General features: G+C 38.7%; 1 protein-coding gene across 1 annotated transcript in view; it reads left to right on the forward strand.

Moving 5' to 3' along the window:
• The window catches only part of LOC124605103 (hemocytin), a 569,639-nt gene that overhangs the window by 528,645 nt on the left and 25,943 nt on the right, over positions 1-15,051 (forward strand). Inside the window, exons 76-77 of the mRNA XM_047136554.1 lie at positions 4,022-4,115; positions 10,385-10,534. Of these exons, the coding sequence (XP_046992510.1) occupies positions 4,022-4,115; positions 10,385-10,534 (244 nt within the window). The remainder of the gene's footprint in view (positions 1-4,021; positions 4,116-10,384; positions 10,535-15,051) is intronic.

Consider the following 15,051-nt stretch of genomic DNA (forward strand, 5'->3'; position numbering starts at 1 on the left):
TAAAGGCCGAAATACTAAATGTCTTTTTCCAAAGCTGTTTCACAGAGGAAGACTGCACTGTAGTTCCTTCTCTAGATTGTCGCACAGATGACAAAATGGTAGATATCGAAATAGACGACAGAGGGATAGAGAAACAATTAAAATCGCTCAAAAGAGGAAAGGCCGCTGGACCTGATGGGATACCAGTTCGATTTTACACAGAGTACGCGAAGGAACTTGCCCCCCTTCTTGCAGCAGTGTACCGTAGGTCTCTAGAAGAGCGTAGCGTTCCAAAGGATTGGAAAAGGGCACAGGTCATGCCAGTTTTCAAGAAGGGACGTCGAACAGATGTGCAGAACTATAGACCTATATCTCTAACGTCGATCAGTTGTAGAATTTTGGAACACGTATTATGTTCGAGTATACTGACTTTTCTGGAGACTAGAAATCTACTCTGTAGGAATCAGCATGGGTTTCGAAAAAGACGGTCGTGCGAAACCCAGCTCGCGCTATTCGTCCACGAGACTCAGAGGGCCATTGACACGGGTTCACAGGTAGATGCTGTGTTTCTTGACTTCCGCAAGGCGTTCGATACAGTTCCCCACAGTCGTTTAATGAGCAAAGTAAGAGCATATGGACTATCAGACCAATTGTGCGATTGGATTGAAGAGTTCCTAGATAACAGAACGCAGCATGTCATTCTCAATGGAGAGAAGTCTTCCGAAGTAAGAGTGATTTCAGGTGTGCCGCAGGGTAGTGTCATAGGACCGTTGCTATTCACAATATACATTGTGGCTGACATCGGAAGTTCACTGAGGCTTTTTGCAGATGATGCTGTGGTGTATCGAGAGGTTGTAACAATGGAAAATTGTACTGAAATGCAGGAGGATCTGCAGCGAATTGACGCATGGTGCATGGAATGGCAATTGAATCTCAATGTAGACAAGTGTAATGTGCTGCGAATACATAGAAAGATAGATCCCTTATCATTTAGCTACAAAGTAGCAGGTCAGCAACTGGAAGCAGTTAATTCCATAAATTATCTGGAAGTACGCATTAGGAGTGATTTAAAATGGAATGATCATATAAAGTTGATCGTCGGTAAAGCAGATGCCAGACTGAGATTCATTGGAAGAATCCTAAGGAAATGCAATCCGAAAACAAAGGAAGTAGGTTACAGTGCGCTTGTTCGCCCACTGCTTGAATATTGCTCAGCAGTGTGGGATCCGTACCAGATAGGGTTGATAGAAGAGATAGAGAAGATCCAACGGAGAGCAGCGCGCTTCGTTACAGGATCATTTAGTAATCGCGAAAGCGTTACGGAGATGATAGATAAACTCCAGTGGAAGACTCTGCGGGAGAGACGCTCAGTAGCTCGGTACGGGCTTTTGTTAAAGTTTCGAGAACATACCTTCACCGAGGAGTCAAGCAGTATATTGCTCCCTCCTACGTATATCTCGCGAAGAGACCATGAGGATAAAATCAGAGAGATTAGAGCCCACACAGAAGCATACCGACAATCCTTCTTTCTACGAGACTGGAATAGAAGGGAGAACCGATAGAGGTACTCAGGGTACCCTCCGCCACACACCGTCAGGTGACTTGCGGAGTATGGATGTAGATGTAGATGTAGAAAGCACACCTCATGCACACACAACTGCCTACTCCATCATCTCGGGCATTTCTGACATGTGAGTGAACACTTTTAGACTGTTTCACATGTGTAATGTGCAGCTACAGTCTATGCACCAGAAAATGTTGTAGACACAAAACTTCTGAACAGCATTACCCATAAAGAAACAGCAATGAGCTTCATCGACATTGTTTGCAGCTTGCACACTTGGTTTCTTCTTAAAAAAGCACTCATCTACTTTGTGTCCCTTCTTGCTAAGGAAGTTGCATTTGGACTCTGATATTTCTCTTTTTTGTTTTGTTTTGATTTTGATTTGAACATATCTTTGTCACTCACAGCACTGTTTGACTTGTACACAATTTTGACTTGTTCACAAAATATTTACTTGATTTAACAGTCATCATGCCACTTGCACCTTCACATTTTTCTGAATCCTTGTGTTGTGTTCTTCCATGGTTTTTAAGGGATTCAGCAGCACATCTAAAGTTCCCATAGTTATATGGAAGACATTAGACAAGCTTAATTGACAATTGGTCACCATTTGTGTTGATATCCATTGCTTGTAACATGCCCACAGCATCAAAGATTGAGTAAGATGTTGTGTCACATTATCACTAGGTTACATTTTGAGCAGTGTTGCATTGTAAGCAGGTCCTTTGGATGGACAGATTCATTTGAGTTGAAGTCATACCTGATGTGCATTTTCTTACTTATTTCAGCTCAGTGGGATTGATAGATAAAATCAACTCTGTATTTGCTTTTCTGCCTGCCACTAGCCACTCTTTGTATGCAGATTCTGCAGCAGAGAGCACTTAATCTTCACCAGGCACTGCAGACTGTAGTATGTCACCAGATACATAACCCTAAATGTCTTTTTGATGAGCAGTGCTTCAACTTGTATTCTCCATGTGTTGTGTTTATCGTGTGACAGCATTTCTAGTTACACTCCATCTACTGCAGTAATAATAAGCACTATATTCATTGTGTTGATGAACTAATTTCCATGCTTTTCAGCTTGCAGTTGTTTTCGTGCAAATTTATTTATTTATCCTCCCCCCCCCCCCCCCCCCCACACACACACACACACACACACACACACAGTCGCATAACCATGACCCATAACATGTTGAAATGTGGTCTGACAATACAGGTGCAACACATAATTACAGAATAACTGTACCCATAACTCACTGCATGGAGAATAACACAGAACTACTAACAGTTGACTTTAAACTTTAAAAAATGTGCATCTATAGACATTAAAGATATTACATTATTGTAAAATGTGAATCTCAACCATTTTAAATGTCAGGAAGACTTTTTCTGAAGATATTTGTCTTGAGTGTAGCCTTACATGGAAAAGAGGTCAGAAACCTTTGAAATAAGAATAAGCTGCTACAGAGTATGCTAGACATTTGATTGTTATATATTACAACTAATGAGGAAGTATTGAACTGAATTAGGGTTTCAGATTGACTGAAGAAATGGATCAGTTGATAGGATGCATCCTGAGGCATCAAGGAACTGTCAGTTTGGTACCGGAGGGAAATGAGGGGGACAAAAATTGTAGAGGGAGACCAACACTTGAATACAGTAAACAGGTCCAGATGGATGTAGGCTGCAGTAGTTACCCAAAGATAAGGAGTCTTGCAAGGAAGAGACTAGTGTGGAGAGCTGTATCAAACCAGTCTTCAGACTGAAGCCCAGGAGAACAGCAGAATCTATTGTAGGTAGCTTTTGCAGAACACTTCAGCTCCTATATCATAGTTATGAAGTACACATTTGTTTATACTTGCACAAGAAAAATCATGTTTTGTGCTACACAGAAGAGATCAAATTTACTTTTGCAATGACTGCTGATTGTAAGATATTACTAATATATTAATAAATATAATAGAGGGAAACATTCCACGTGGGAAAAATATATCTAAAAACAAAGATGATGTGACTTACCAAACGAAAGTGTTGGCAGGTCGATACACACACAAACAAACACAAACATACACACAAAATTCTAGCTTTCGCAACCAACGGTTGCTTCGTCAGGAAAGGAGCTTTCCTGACGAAGCAACCGTTGGTTGTGAAAGCTAGAATTTTGTGTGTATGTTTGTGTTTGTTTGTATGTGTATATCGACCTGCCAGTGCTTTCGTTTGGTAAGTCCCATCATCTTTGTTTTTAGATATAATATATCAATAAGTTTGAGAAACTGTCAAAATAAAGTGTACTCACTTCTATGGTTGTAGCTGTCATAGATTTGCGTTTTTGCATCTCCTGGAGGGTAATATGTTATTCTAAATGAAGAGCTCTAACCTCCCTTCATTTGATATTTGAAATATACATGTATAATTATCATGATGAATATGATATTAGTACAGTAACTGAAAACTAATTTGTCTATCTTTTTTCAGCTCCAGATTGAAGTGACGAGACCAAACTGCCCAACAGATCTGAGTTGCCCAGAAGAATTTCTTGTTGATGATGGCTGCTGCAAGAAGTGTGACTGTAAGATATATTATTGTATACTTTTGAAATATGACTATTATCTATTCCAATGTCCATCCATTTATGGAACTCTCTCTCTCTCTCTCTCTCTCTCTCTCTCTCACACACACACACACACACACACACACACACACACACACACACACACACACACACACACAGATGTTAATATTTTTAAATGCCACAACTGAGAACAAGATCTCCAACTTGCCCTTGCTGATTGGATTGGCTTCTATCAGCAATACTCAAGACCAGAACAAGAACTGGGGATGGAGTGCTCGTATAGGTTCTCAGTTATTTGTTGTGTGTTTGTTTCTGTTTTCTCCTACTGTGTGTTCTTGGCTGGGTCCTGTGAGCTCTTGCTACAGGAATTTTGTAGACAGATTTCACTCGTCATATAAAATTTTATCTGTGAAATACTCTCTTGCTCACGGTTTTCCTGTTCACTGTCATTAAAATTCATAAGTATTTGGTTCAGTGCAGCTCTTTTCTCCTTACTCAAAATGAATGATTTTCTTCATGTGGTGCTTGGCATTGCAGGCCTACCAAATTGCATGCATACTATTTGCTGTAGGTATAAGACCACACCTCTATTTATGATTGAGTCTGTTGGCCAATTCTACAACATCTCCAAGCTTGCTATTATCTTCAGACTGAGTGTGCCAGAATACTTACCAATGTCAGTGTAATTTCATAAATGATTAGGACGTGAAAATGATTAGAGCAGAAATTCTCTGTGACCAGAGTGCATTAGTGTTGCTACCAGGCCTGTTAGGATATATAAGGAGCACAAAAAGGGTCAGATGTTCAGTGATCCCTGTGAAGGACTTGGAGGTGCCACGTATTTGTGTGACACAGTTTTGTGAGCACCTGGCAGCATCATTGTGTGTCTCCATTTGGCTGGCTGGTTGTATCATGCAGTATCCAGATTTGAGGAACATTCTGATGTGATAGTCACCCACTGTTAAACTGCATGGGAATGTTAGGGCAGACACACTAGTAAAGGCTCCCATCGACCACATCTAACCAACACAAGGGAGGATCACTGCAATGTGCACCAAGCACATCTTCACATCTACACCTGCCATTTGAGAACAAGCAATGAAATCCGTGCAACATTCTGTGTCATCCCACACCATCTGTTGGAAACTAGCAGCAGCCGAACTGGAGAATTAGTGTCTCATGCATAATCTGCTGTTAACACCACAACATCAAAGGGTGTGTGTGTGATGTGTTGCCATGACAAGAAAGCATGGGCGTTGGTGTCACATTGTAGTCCGTGATGAATTGTGGATCTGCTCTACCACTGATGAACGTCATTGTAATGGCATCACATACTCTCTTAAACCATGAAGTTTCATTTCTTTTTCTCCTCCCCTTCTGGGTGCCTTGCTTTTTTGGCAGGTAGTCCATTTGCGTAACTACTGTACTCTAAATTCATTTGAATCTGATTATTGTTTCCAAGTCTTGCTCCCACTATCTTAACTCCCCCCCCCCTCCCTCCCCCCTCCAAACACACACACACACACACACACACACACACACACACACACACACACACACACACACACACACACATACTTCCCTCCATTAACAAATTAATGATTCGATCACAATTCCTACATCTTTTTATGACCTATTGACTATTTTTGAAAAATATATGTTTCACAGAAGAAGCCATGTACATAGTCAATGGTACAAAGTTTGATTCAGTCTTGGTGGTTCTTTTTTTGAAACTTTAATTTGTCCCCTTCCCGGTGGGGGTGGGGGGGGGGGGGGGGGGACTCATTCCTCTGCATCTCCTATCAAGTAGCACACCTTCTCATTATATGACACTGTGTGTGTGTGTGTGTGTGTGTGTGTGTGTGTGTGAGAGAGAGAGAGAGAGAGAGAGAAAGAGAGAAAGAGCAAGTGTGGTTTAGTAATAGGCATAATTAAGTATTACAGGTCTACCTGAGGGAAAGCCTCATAGGGCCACTGATTAATTCACTCACACTATGTTACTGAGTATGTGCAGCACATATACTCACACTATTTTACTGAAGATGTACAGTATATATTCTCTGTGTGAGTAAATTTATGGATGACCCCAACTGACTTTCGCAACATTTCACAAAAGTACTTTAAAAATTTCACAGTGTATCATGTGATTCTTTACTATATCGAACAGTGCACTGAAGTCATCACTTAACACTTCCGGGCTGAGATGCCGTGGTCCAGATATAAGCCTTCATTATATTATCAGTGCACCAAAGCATACTTTTTGGCCAGTTGACATAACTTCCCGCACTGAAGCTCAATTTTGAACTTAGTTCAGATGATTAATCCAGTTCACAAATGCACTATGTTGTGCAACTGTAAACTTGTGTCAAAAGAATTAGGTTTGGTGTTGTAATTTAAAAAAAAAAGTCTTGGCCAAACCACTAAATCAGCTACTGAAACGTTCATTGCACTTCAAACTCAGATATTAAGCCTACATTGAAGATACACAGCATTTAGTATTATGGGGTGGGTATCATGTTGTAAAGATGAATGAAATTTAGCAGAAAGTGTGATCTTTCTAATTCTCTGAAACAGAACAAGATTATTTGCTGAAAATCATCTTTTGCTCGTATTCTTTACCATGATATCTTAATTTTAATAATGGCAAGCAGTGAATTGTTTCTTTTTTTTCAGCAGATGCTCTCTCTGTCTTAGTTCTAATTTTTGCACAGTATTTATGTAAACCTCAGTTTAAATTGTGTATCATTTCATTCCAATAATGGGTTTGCACTTTCACCTAGCCCGCGGGAATTTAATTGGATCTCATTGTCATCTTCAGTAGACACATCAGAATGATCAGATATTTGAAAAGTAAATGAAAAGAAGCAATACAGTTCTCTAGATTCTTCACCATAGTGGCATAGAATGCTAGGCAAACAACAAGTGGCTTATTCATATGATATGGTTTCAAAATGTAGCATTTTCATAATTATCCTTATGATTAACACCACAGAGAATACATTTGGCAGCTGACAGATCATAGGCTCCTGCCTTTGGTGCAGCTTATTTGATTTCAGACACAAAAAATTGTTGACTGGGGAATCATGTCAAGCTTTCAGTTGTTTTCTGAGCATGATACAAATATGTAAATTACGGATCATTGGCCATAGATTTAGGTTGACTCTGTCTGATTGATAGCCCCAACAGTTTGAAGGTTATGAAGGCCAGAAAGTAGCAGATGTGTACATTCATATTGTCTTCTTACTGGCTGAGAAAGATGTTATCTCTGATATAGCTACATGTAGTTACTATTTCAGCTTATCAACATGTATGCTGCTGTTGTTGGACAATGTGAGATTTGTGTGGTTCAGTTCTTACTTTCCGGTCGTAACTGACTTCCATGGAATTTAAAATGAATTGTGTGGTTAGTGCAGTTCAATCTAGAGACCGTTTTTGTAACACATGTTCACTCACAACTGAATATATGAACTTACTATTGGGGGCAAATAGTTCAGATTTTCCTTCCTTACTCAGGTGCTGTGCATCTATGAAAAAGCATTTAAATTTTTGCCATTTATTACGAGTCATTTCCAAGAATTCTTATGACAGTAATTATTATCAGCACTCATCTCTTAATCTTACAGATTGTTGTTGTGGTCTTCACTCCATAGACTGGTTTGATACAGCTCCCCATGCTACTCCATCCCATAGAAACCTCGTCATCTCCAAGTAACTACTGGAAGCTACATCTTTCTGAATCTGCTTACTGTATTCATCTCTTGGTCTCCCTCTACAATTTTTACCACCCCCACACTTCCCTCCGGTACTAAACTGGTGATCCCTTGATGTCTCAGAAAGTGTCTTACCAAACAGTCTCTTCTTCTTGCCAGGTTGTGCCACAAATTTCTTTTCTCCCCAGTTCTGTTCAGACCCCCTCATTAGTTACATGATCTACCCATCTAATCTTCAGCACTCTTCTGTAAAACCACATTTCAAAAACTTCTGTTCTTTTCTTGAGTTAACTGTTTATCGTCTATGTTTCATTTCCACACATGGCTATACTCCATGCAAATACTTTCAAAACACACTTCCTGACACTTAAATCTGTACTCATTATTAAAAAATTTCTCTTCTTCAAAAACACTTTTCTTGCCATTGCCAGTTTACATTTTACATCCTCTCTACTTTGACCATCATCAGTTATTTTGCTGCCCAAATAGCAAACTGAGTGAGGTTGCACAGTAGTTAGCACACTGGACTCGCTTTCAGGAGAAAGACGGTTAAAACCCACATCCTGCCATTCTGGTTTAGGTTTTCTGAGATTTCCTGGCAAATGCCAGGGTGGTTGCTTTGAAAATGCATGACTGACTTCCTTCCCTAATCTGAAGGGACCAATGACCTCACTGTTTTGTCCCCTCCCCCCAAATCAACCAACCAACCCAAATAGAAAACTCATCTACTATTTTAAGTGTCTCATTTCCTAACCTAATTACCTCAGCATCACCTGATTTAATTTTACTACATTCCAGTATCCTCATTTTGCTTTTGTTGATGTTCATCTCTTCTTTCAAGACACTGTCCATTCTCTTCAACTGTTCTTCTAAGTCCTTTGCTGTCTGTGACAGAATTGCAATGTCATTGGCAAACCTCAGAGTTTTTATTTCTTTTCCTTGGACTTTAATTCCTACTCCAAATTTTTCTTTTGTTTCCTTTACTGCTTGCTCAATATACAAATTTAATAACATCAGGGATAAGCTACAACCCTCTCCAACTCCCTTCTCAACCACTGTTTCCCTTTCATGCCCCTCAACTCCTATAACTGCATCTGGTTTCTGTACAAACTGTAAATAGCCTTCTGCTCCCTGTATTTTACCCCTGCCACCTTTAGAATTTGAAAGGGAGTATTCCAGCCAATATTGTCAAAAGCTTTCTCTAAGTCCACAAATGCTGTGAACATAGGTTTGGCTTTCCTTAACCTGTTTTCCTTGAGAAGTCGTAGGGTCAGTATTACCTCACTTGTCCCTACATAAACTGGTCTTCCCTGAGGTTGGCTTCTACCAGTTTTTCCATTCTTCTGTAATTCATGTTAATAATTTTCAACTGTGACTTATTAAACTGACAGTTTGTGATTTTCACACCTGTCAGCATCTGCTTTCTTTGGAATTGGAATTATTATGTTCTTCTCTAAGTCTGAGGGTATTTCACCTCTCATACATCTAGTTTCATTCACATGAGTTATTTCATTAAGTGTCTCATAAGTGCCTCCTTCTCCAGTGAAATAAGTCTTATTAGATAATATGACTGGCATAAATAATGAAAAGAGATTATATAAAAGAAGTGAGAATGATTATTATAATGTGAAGAAATAAGTTGTGTAAGAATAAAGGACTGGATCAGTTTATGCAGTCATGCCATTTGTTGTCAAGGGAGAATAAACATTAGATTAAGCCTTATTTCGGGACAGGACTTAAGAAAATAATTGCCTTGGTGAATAAATAGTTTAATACACTAAATGTTGAGATAGTGTCTTGATGGAAAAGGCACACATATGTAATTTTTTCCAAAAAGATCAGTCAGTAGTTCTGTTGATAACTCTGAAGACAATGAAGATTTGCTTGAATGAGATGAGATTTGGGGTGGGGGGGGGAGGTGGGGGGGGGGGGGAGAATTGCATGCAGAGAATTCAGTGGCATGACCATAATGAATTAATACAATGGATGTAGTGAATGGAGAAACTGATGTAAAGGAAGATAGTTCTAAAAATAAAGAGACATTATTTTATTGGAGTGTCTTGAAACAACTGCAACATTTGTTTGATCTATTAAATTGTTACTTACTTTCCTTCCCTTGCACTGGCAAGCAGCAGATGACTGCATACTCATTGCCATATCCATCTGTGCATGTGTCTGCAATAGTTTCTTCCATATTAATGACAGAAAATGACAGTTCCCATATGTGCATTATTGTTCAAAGTCTGCTTGTGTGTCATTGCTCAAAAGGTACAGAATTTAGAAAGTGGAATTGTTCTCAAATTTTAATATACATCCTCCTGCCTTGTCATCTAAAAGTCATAAAAATATTTTTGTAAACCCATTCTGAGAGATATTATAAACACAGTCAGTTTTATTGTAATGTTATTCAAGTTTAGCAATGTTATAAAAATGGAATTATTCAATTAAAACCTTAATGTGACTTTGGAAATTATGAAAGTAAGCACATTACATTATATCTGTACATTAAGATGTCTGCTTGGATAAGTTATATTAACTGTCTTTGTATGTTGACAGATAAATGTTCATCACGTGAGTGGAGTCCGCAAAAGACTGTTGGATTATTTGAAGAAGCCAATGCACATGGCCAATGTGTGAATACTGAAGAGATCTACGGGTTTGTTGAATGCAAAGGAAGCTGCCCATCCTATCAGATCTATGACAGAGGTGAACATAACTTAGATTTTGTCTGTTTAATGTACATGTTTTTCACATGCACATACACACACAACACACACACACACACACACACACACACACACACACACACACACACCATGATTACCAACACGACAAATGTCTATGAAAGGCATGTCGAGGTCAGTGGTTGTTATAGTCATAAAAAAGCTATGCAGTCAGTAACATCTAATGCATTGCCATGAAATATTCATAAATGTGTGTACTATAATTTTTAGGTACTGTTAACATTATGAGATATTTCGTGTTGAACCTCACAACAGGTGCCACAGTTTAAGATTGGAACTGAAAATTTGTAAGAGGAAAAAAATTATGTGTTTAACAAGTCATGCATATTGGAAATTAATGTGTGATATAAGTCACATACATTTCTTGAGCACACGTTCCTTCTTTATCATCCCAGTTTAAGGAACTGAAAATTCTCTGTAGGCTTACTGAAAATACAATTGTTCTTTCAGTTGTAAATGTGGCATTATTCTGAGTCAGCATAGTGGATTCTGTATATTTTCTTCATTGCACTCACATAAGTTCATGTGCCTTATTTAAAATTGAATGATTTTTTCCTACGTAGTTAATAATAATTTTAGGGAATATCTTGTACATTGTAAGAAGGGGGCTGATAGGTCTATAGCTCTATTATTGTATTGTTCATCTCCTTTCTTGTGAAATATAATTATAGCACTGTTTTATTTTTGGGGAACTTTTGTCCATTGTAGACATACTCTAAACAATTCTGCATGTTCATTTTGTATTACCATGCTACATGTTCATTTTGTATTACTATGGCAGCAGCTTTTGCCAGCTTTGACTTGCAGATAACATTTTTTAGTTACTTTGAACCCAGAAGAACTTCAGTATATGATGAGGGGAACTAACAGAGCAAGTATGACAGTAGACCTGAAGGTTAATTAAACCAAAACCAACGTAATGTAAGATCAATATGCCTATAACAAAGGCTAATGTTGAGTTATAGAAACAACAGATGAATTTGAGTACTAGGGAAGGTAATAACAAGCAGGAGTAAACTTAAAGACATAAACTGGTATTTAAAAATGGCTTGGATTTAGTCTTGAAAATTGAATGCTGCATTCAGAAGCAAATTCACAGTGCACTCCAATTGAAAGTCTATAACCATTGTATCTGCCAGTACTAATTTATAGAAGTGAAACATGAATGTTAAAAGTGCAAACAATCCAAAAATTGAGGGTTGCCCAACGAGCAGTGGAAATGTACATGCTGTGTACAACAAGAAGTGACACAAGAACAAAGAAATAAATAAGTGAAAAGAGAGAAGTTGAGCATAGTTGTGGCTGTTACGAAACTGAAAAGGAAATGGGTTTTCCATAAAGTGAGATAAAATGATGGTAGATGGACTAAGGAGATCCTGGGTTTGTCTGTGATATACAGAATTAGAAAGAATGAAAAATAGTTGCCTATGATAAGAAAAGACTTAACCCTTTCCACTCCAATGTCGAGTGCCACTCGACATCGCGAAATTTGTTTTCTGCTCCGATGTCGAGCCTCATTCGACATGACTTTTCGAAGCTCTCAGACGTATTTTTAGTTTACTAGGAATTATTGCTGCAGTGTGCTGCCATCTAGGAGAACTAGTGTTAACTTGGTGTCAAACACTAACAGCTGTGTTAAGTCAAAGATTGTAATTATTACGTTCAAGTCCACGCGCTCGAAATGGCTAGTTCTTCACGTACAGTCCTTTCTGAGGAAGAGATTTTAGATCTTTTAGAGCAATCTCTAAGTGAAAACGAGAATGAAACTGATTTTGATGATGATAGTGATTCATTTCAAAACAATTCGAGTGACAATGATGAAGAAAACAGTGGCAATGTACATGTTTCTAGTGATTCAGCAGAGGATTCGTGGTGAATGTGGGGCGACACTGACACTGACTTCACAGATTTTCCTTTTGAGGAATCAAAGTGTGGTTTTATAACAGAAAGTAGTTCCGTTCCATTATCGCCCATCAGATTCTTTCAATTAATTTTTACAGACAACCTATTTCAACAAATAGCAGATGAAACGAATAGGTATGTTACATCAAAAATACGTAAAGTGACACCACTTCCACAACATTCTGCATGGTGGGACTGGAGAAATGTTACCATGGGAGAAATGAAACGCTTCCATGGTGTGCTACTGAATATGGCATTACAAAAGTGTAAGAACTTGCAGGACTTTTTTTTTCAAGAGAATGGTTACAATCATCCAACTTATTTCAAGACTGTTTTAGTCACCGACGATTTATGCAAATTTTCTGGGCACTTCATGTTTCTAATCCAACGAGTGCTACACATGTCAACAGTCATGTTCAGTCACGTCTGAGTAAAGTGACAAATGTACTGAATTACTTGTCTGGCACGTTTCTCGAAATTTATCAACCTTATCAGTATTTAGTTGCTTATGAATCTACAGTATCGTTCAAGGGCCATGTATTATTCAAAATGTACAATCCTCAAAAACCAACAAAATGGGGACTCAGAGTTTATGTAATTTCGGATTCATCAAATGGTTATATCTGCAGTTTGATACCCTATTTTGGCACTGTAACAACTGAGTCATTGATTTGTCCACACTTGAATTTTTCTGAGAGAATAGTTCTTCAGCTGCTAGTTAATGTCAGAAATGCTACAGGGCAATCCGGATATCATTTGTACATTGACCGTTTTTATACAAGTGTTGCATTAGCTGATGAGCTGTTGAAACAAAACATGCATCTCACAGAAACAATTCGGGCCAATAGCTAAAACCTTCCAGCTGCAGTCAAGAAAGGAGCTCTGCATCTAAGGAAGCATGAAATAAAATGCCTCCACAACAACAAAATGATGGTTCTGGCATGGCAAGATAAACGAACAGTTCTAATGCTTTGTACAAAAGCCAATAACTCAGTGTCACTTATAGAAAGGAGAAACAGAAAGGAAAGGGATGAAATAAAGAAACCAAATGTGATTATTGATTATACTTCAAAGATGGGTGGAGTTGATCGATCTGACCATTTTATTTCCAGTTACGGTTTTCTAATGAAAAGTCTCAAGTGGTGGCGAAAACTATACCACTGCCTGTTGGAGGTAGGACTTGTAAACAGCTATTTACTATACAAGAACCACTGTGAGAAAAACAACTTTACAATACCGTCTCATAAAGCTTTCCATAAAAGTGTTATAAGAGGATTAGTTGCCGAAGAAAGAACTGAAGGACAGAAACGAGGACATCGCTCAACTTCTGATGACGAGGAACGCTTGCATGGAAAGTTGCACATTATCAACAAGCTTCCTGGTAAAGAATTGTGCAGTGTGCTCAGACAGAAAAAAGAAAGGTGGCAGGCGTGAAACTGTGTATTACTGCGAAACATGCTCACGAAACCCAGCTCTCCACCCTGAAGAGTGTTTCAAAAAATACCACACAATGGAAAGTTTTGTACTGTAAAAGCTTACGTAAATATATGAATGAAAGCACACATTTTGTTTTAATGTATACCCCAATTGTTGGCCAGAAGCCACATTGTTTCCACAAAGAGATCCGCGCAAATCTCTATGGTGCACTGCCGCCCAGGCGGCGGCGATTTAAATAAGAGCGCGCAGAGCCGCCCTGTGTCTGCCTTACGGAGTGCAAAGGGTTAAAGAATGACCTAATGGAAGATGGATTTATTACATAAACAAGCACTAAAAACTGGGACGTGAAAAGTATAAGATTGTAATCTATAAAGCAGACTGGAAGAAGCCTTCTGCATTTACTCAAATGAAAGCTGACCTCAAGTGCAAACAGCACCCCAGAAATGAGACTCTGGGAAAAAAGAATTACCCTCATTTCATACTGCACTTAAAAATCAAAACAGATGTGGTTCATCATATGATGAATAAAGCATAAAGAGAACCCACCTCTGTCATATGGAATTAAATTTAACCTCCTGGACATTCAAAACATTGTTTCATCATAATCACGGACCTTGTCATTGGTGGGGAGACTGCTGTGCCTCAGTGATACAGATAGCCATACCATACGTGCAACAACAACGGAGGGGTATATGTTGAGAGGCCAGCAAATGTGTGTTTCCTGAAGAGGGGCAGCAGCCTTTTCAGTAGTTTCAGGGGCAACAGTCTGGATGATTGACTGATCTGGCCTTGTAACATTAACCAAAATAGCGTTGCTGTGCTGGTACTCTGAATGGCTGAAAGCAAGGAGAAACTACAGCCATAATTTTTTCTGAGAGCATGCAGCTTTACTTCATAGTTAAATGATGACGTCGTCCTTCTTGGGTAAAATATTCTAGAGGTAAAATAGTCCCCCTTTCAGATTTCCAGGTGGGGATTGCTCAGGAGGGCATCTTTAAAGTTAGATATAGTGGGAATTAGTGAAGTTAGCCGGCAGGAGGAACAAGACTTCTGGTCAGATGAATGCAGGGTTATAAATACAAAATCAAATAGGGGTAATGCATAGTAGGTTTAATAATGAATAACAAAAAAAAGGAGTGT

This window comes from Schistocerca americana, chromosome 3, assembly GCF_021461395.2.
Source record: "Schistocerca americana isolate TAMUIC-IGC-003095 chromosome 3, iqSchAmer2.1, whole genome shotgun sequence".
Classification (NCBI taxonomy): Eukaryota; Metazoa; Arthropoda; class Insecta; order Orthoptera; family Acrididae; genus Schistocerca; species Schistocerca americana.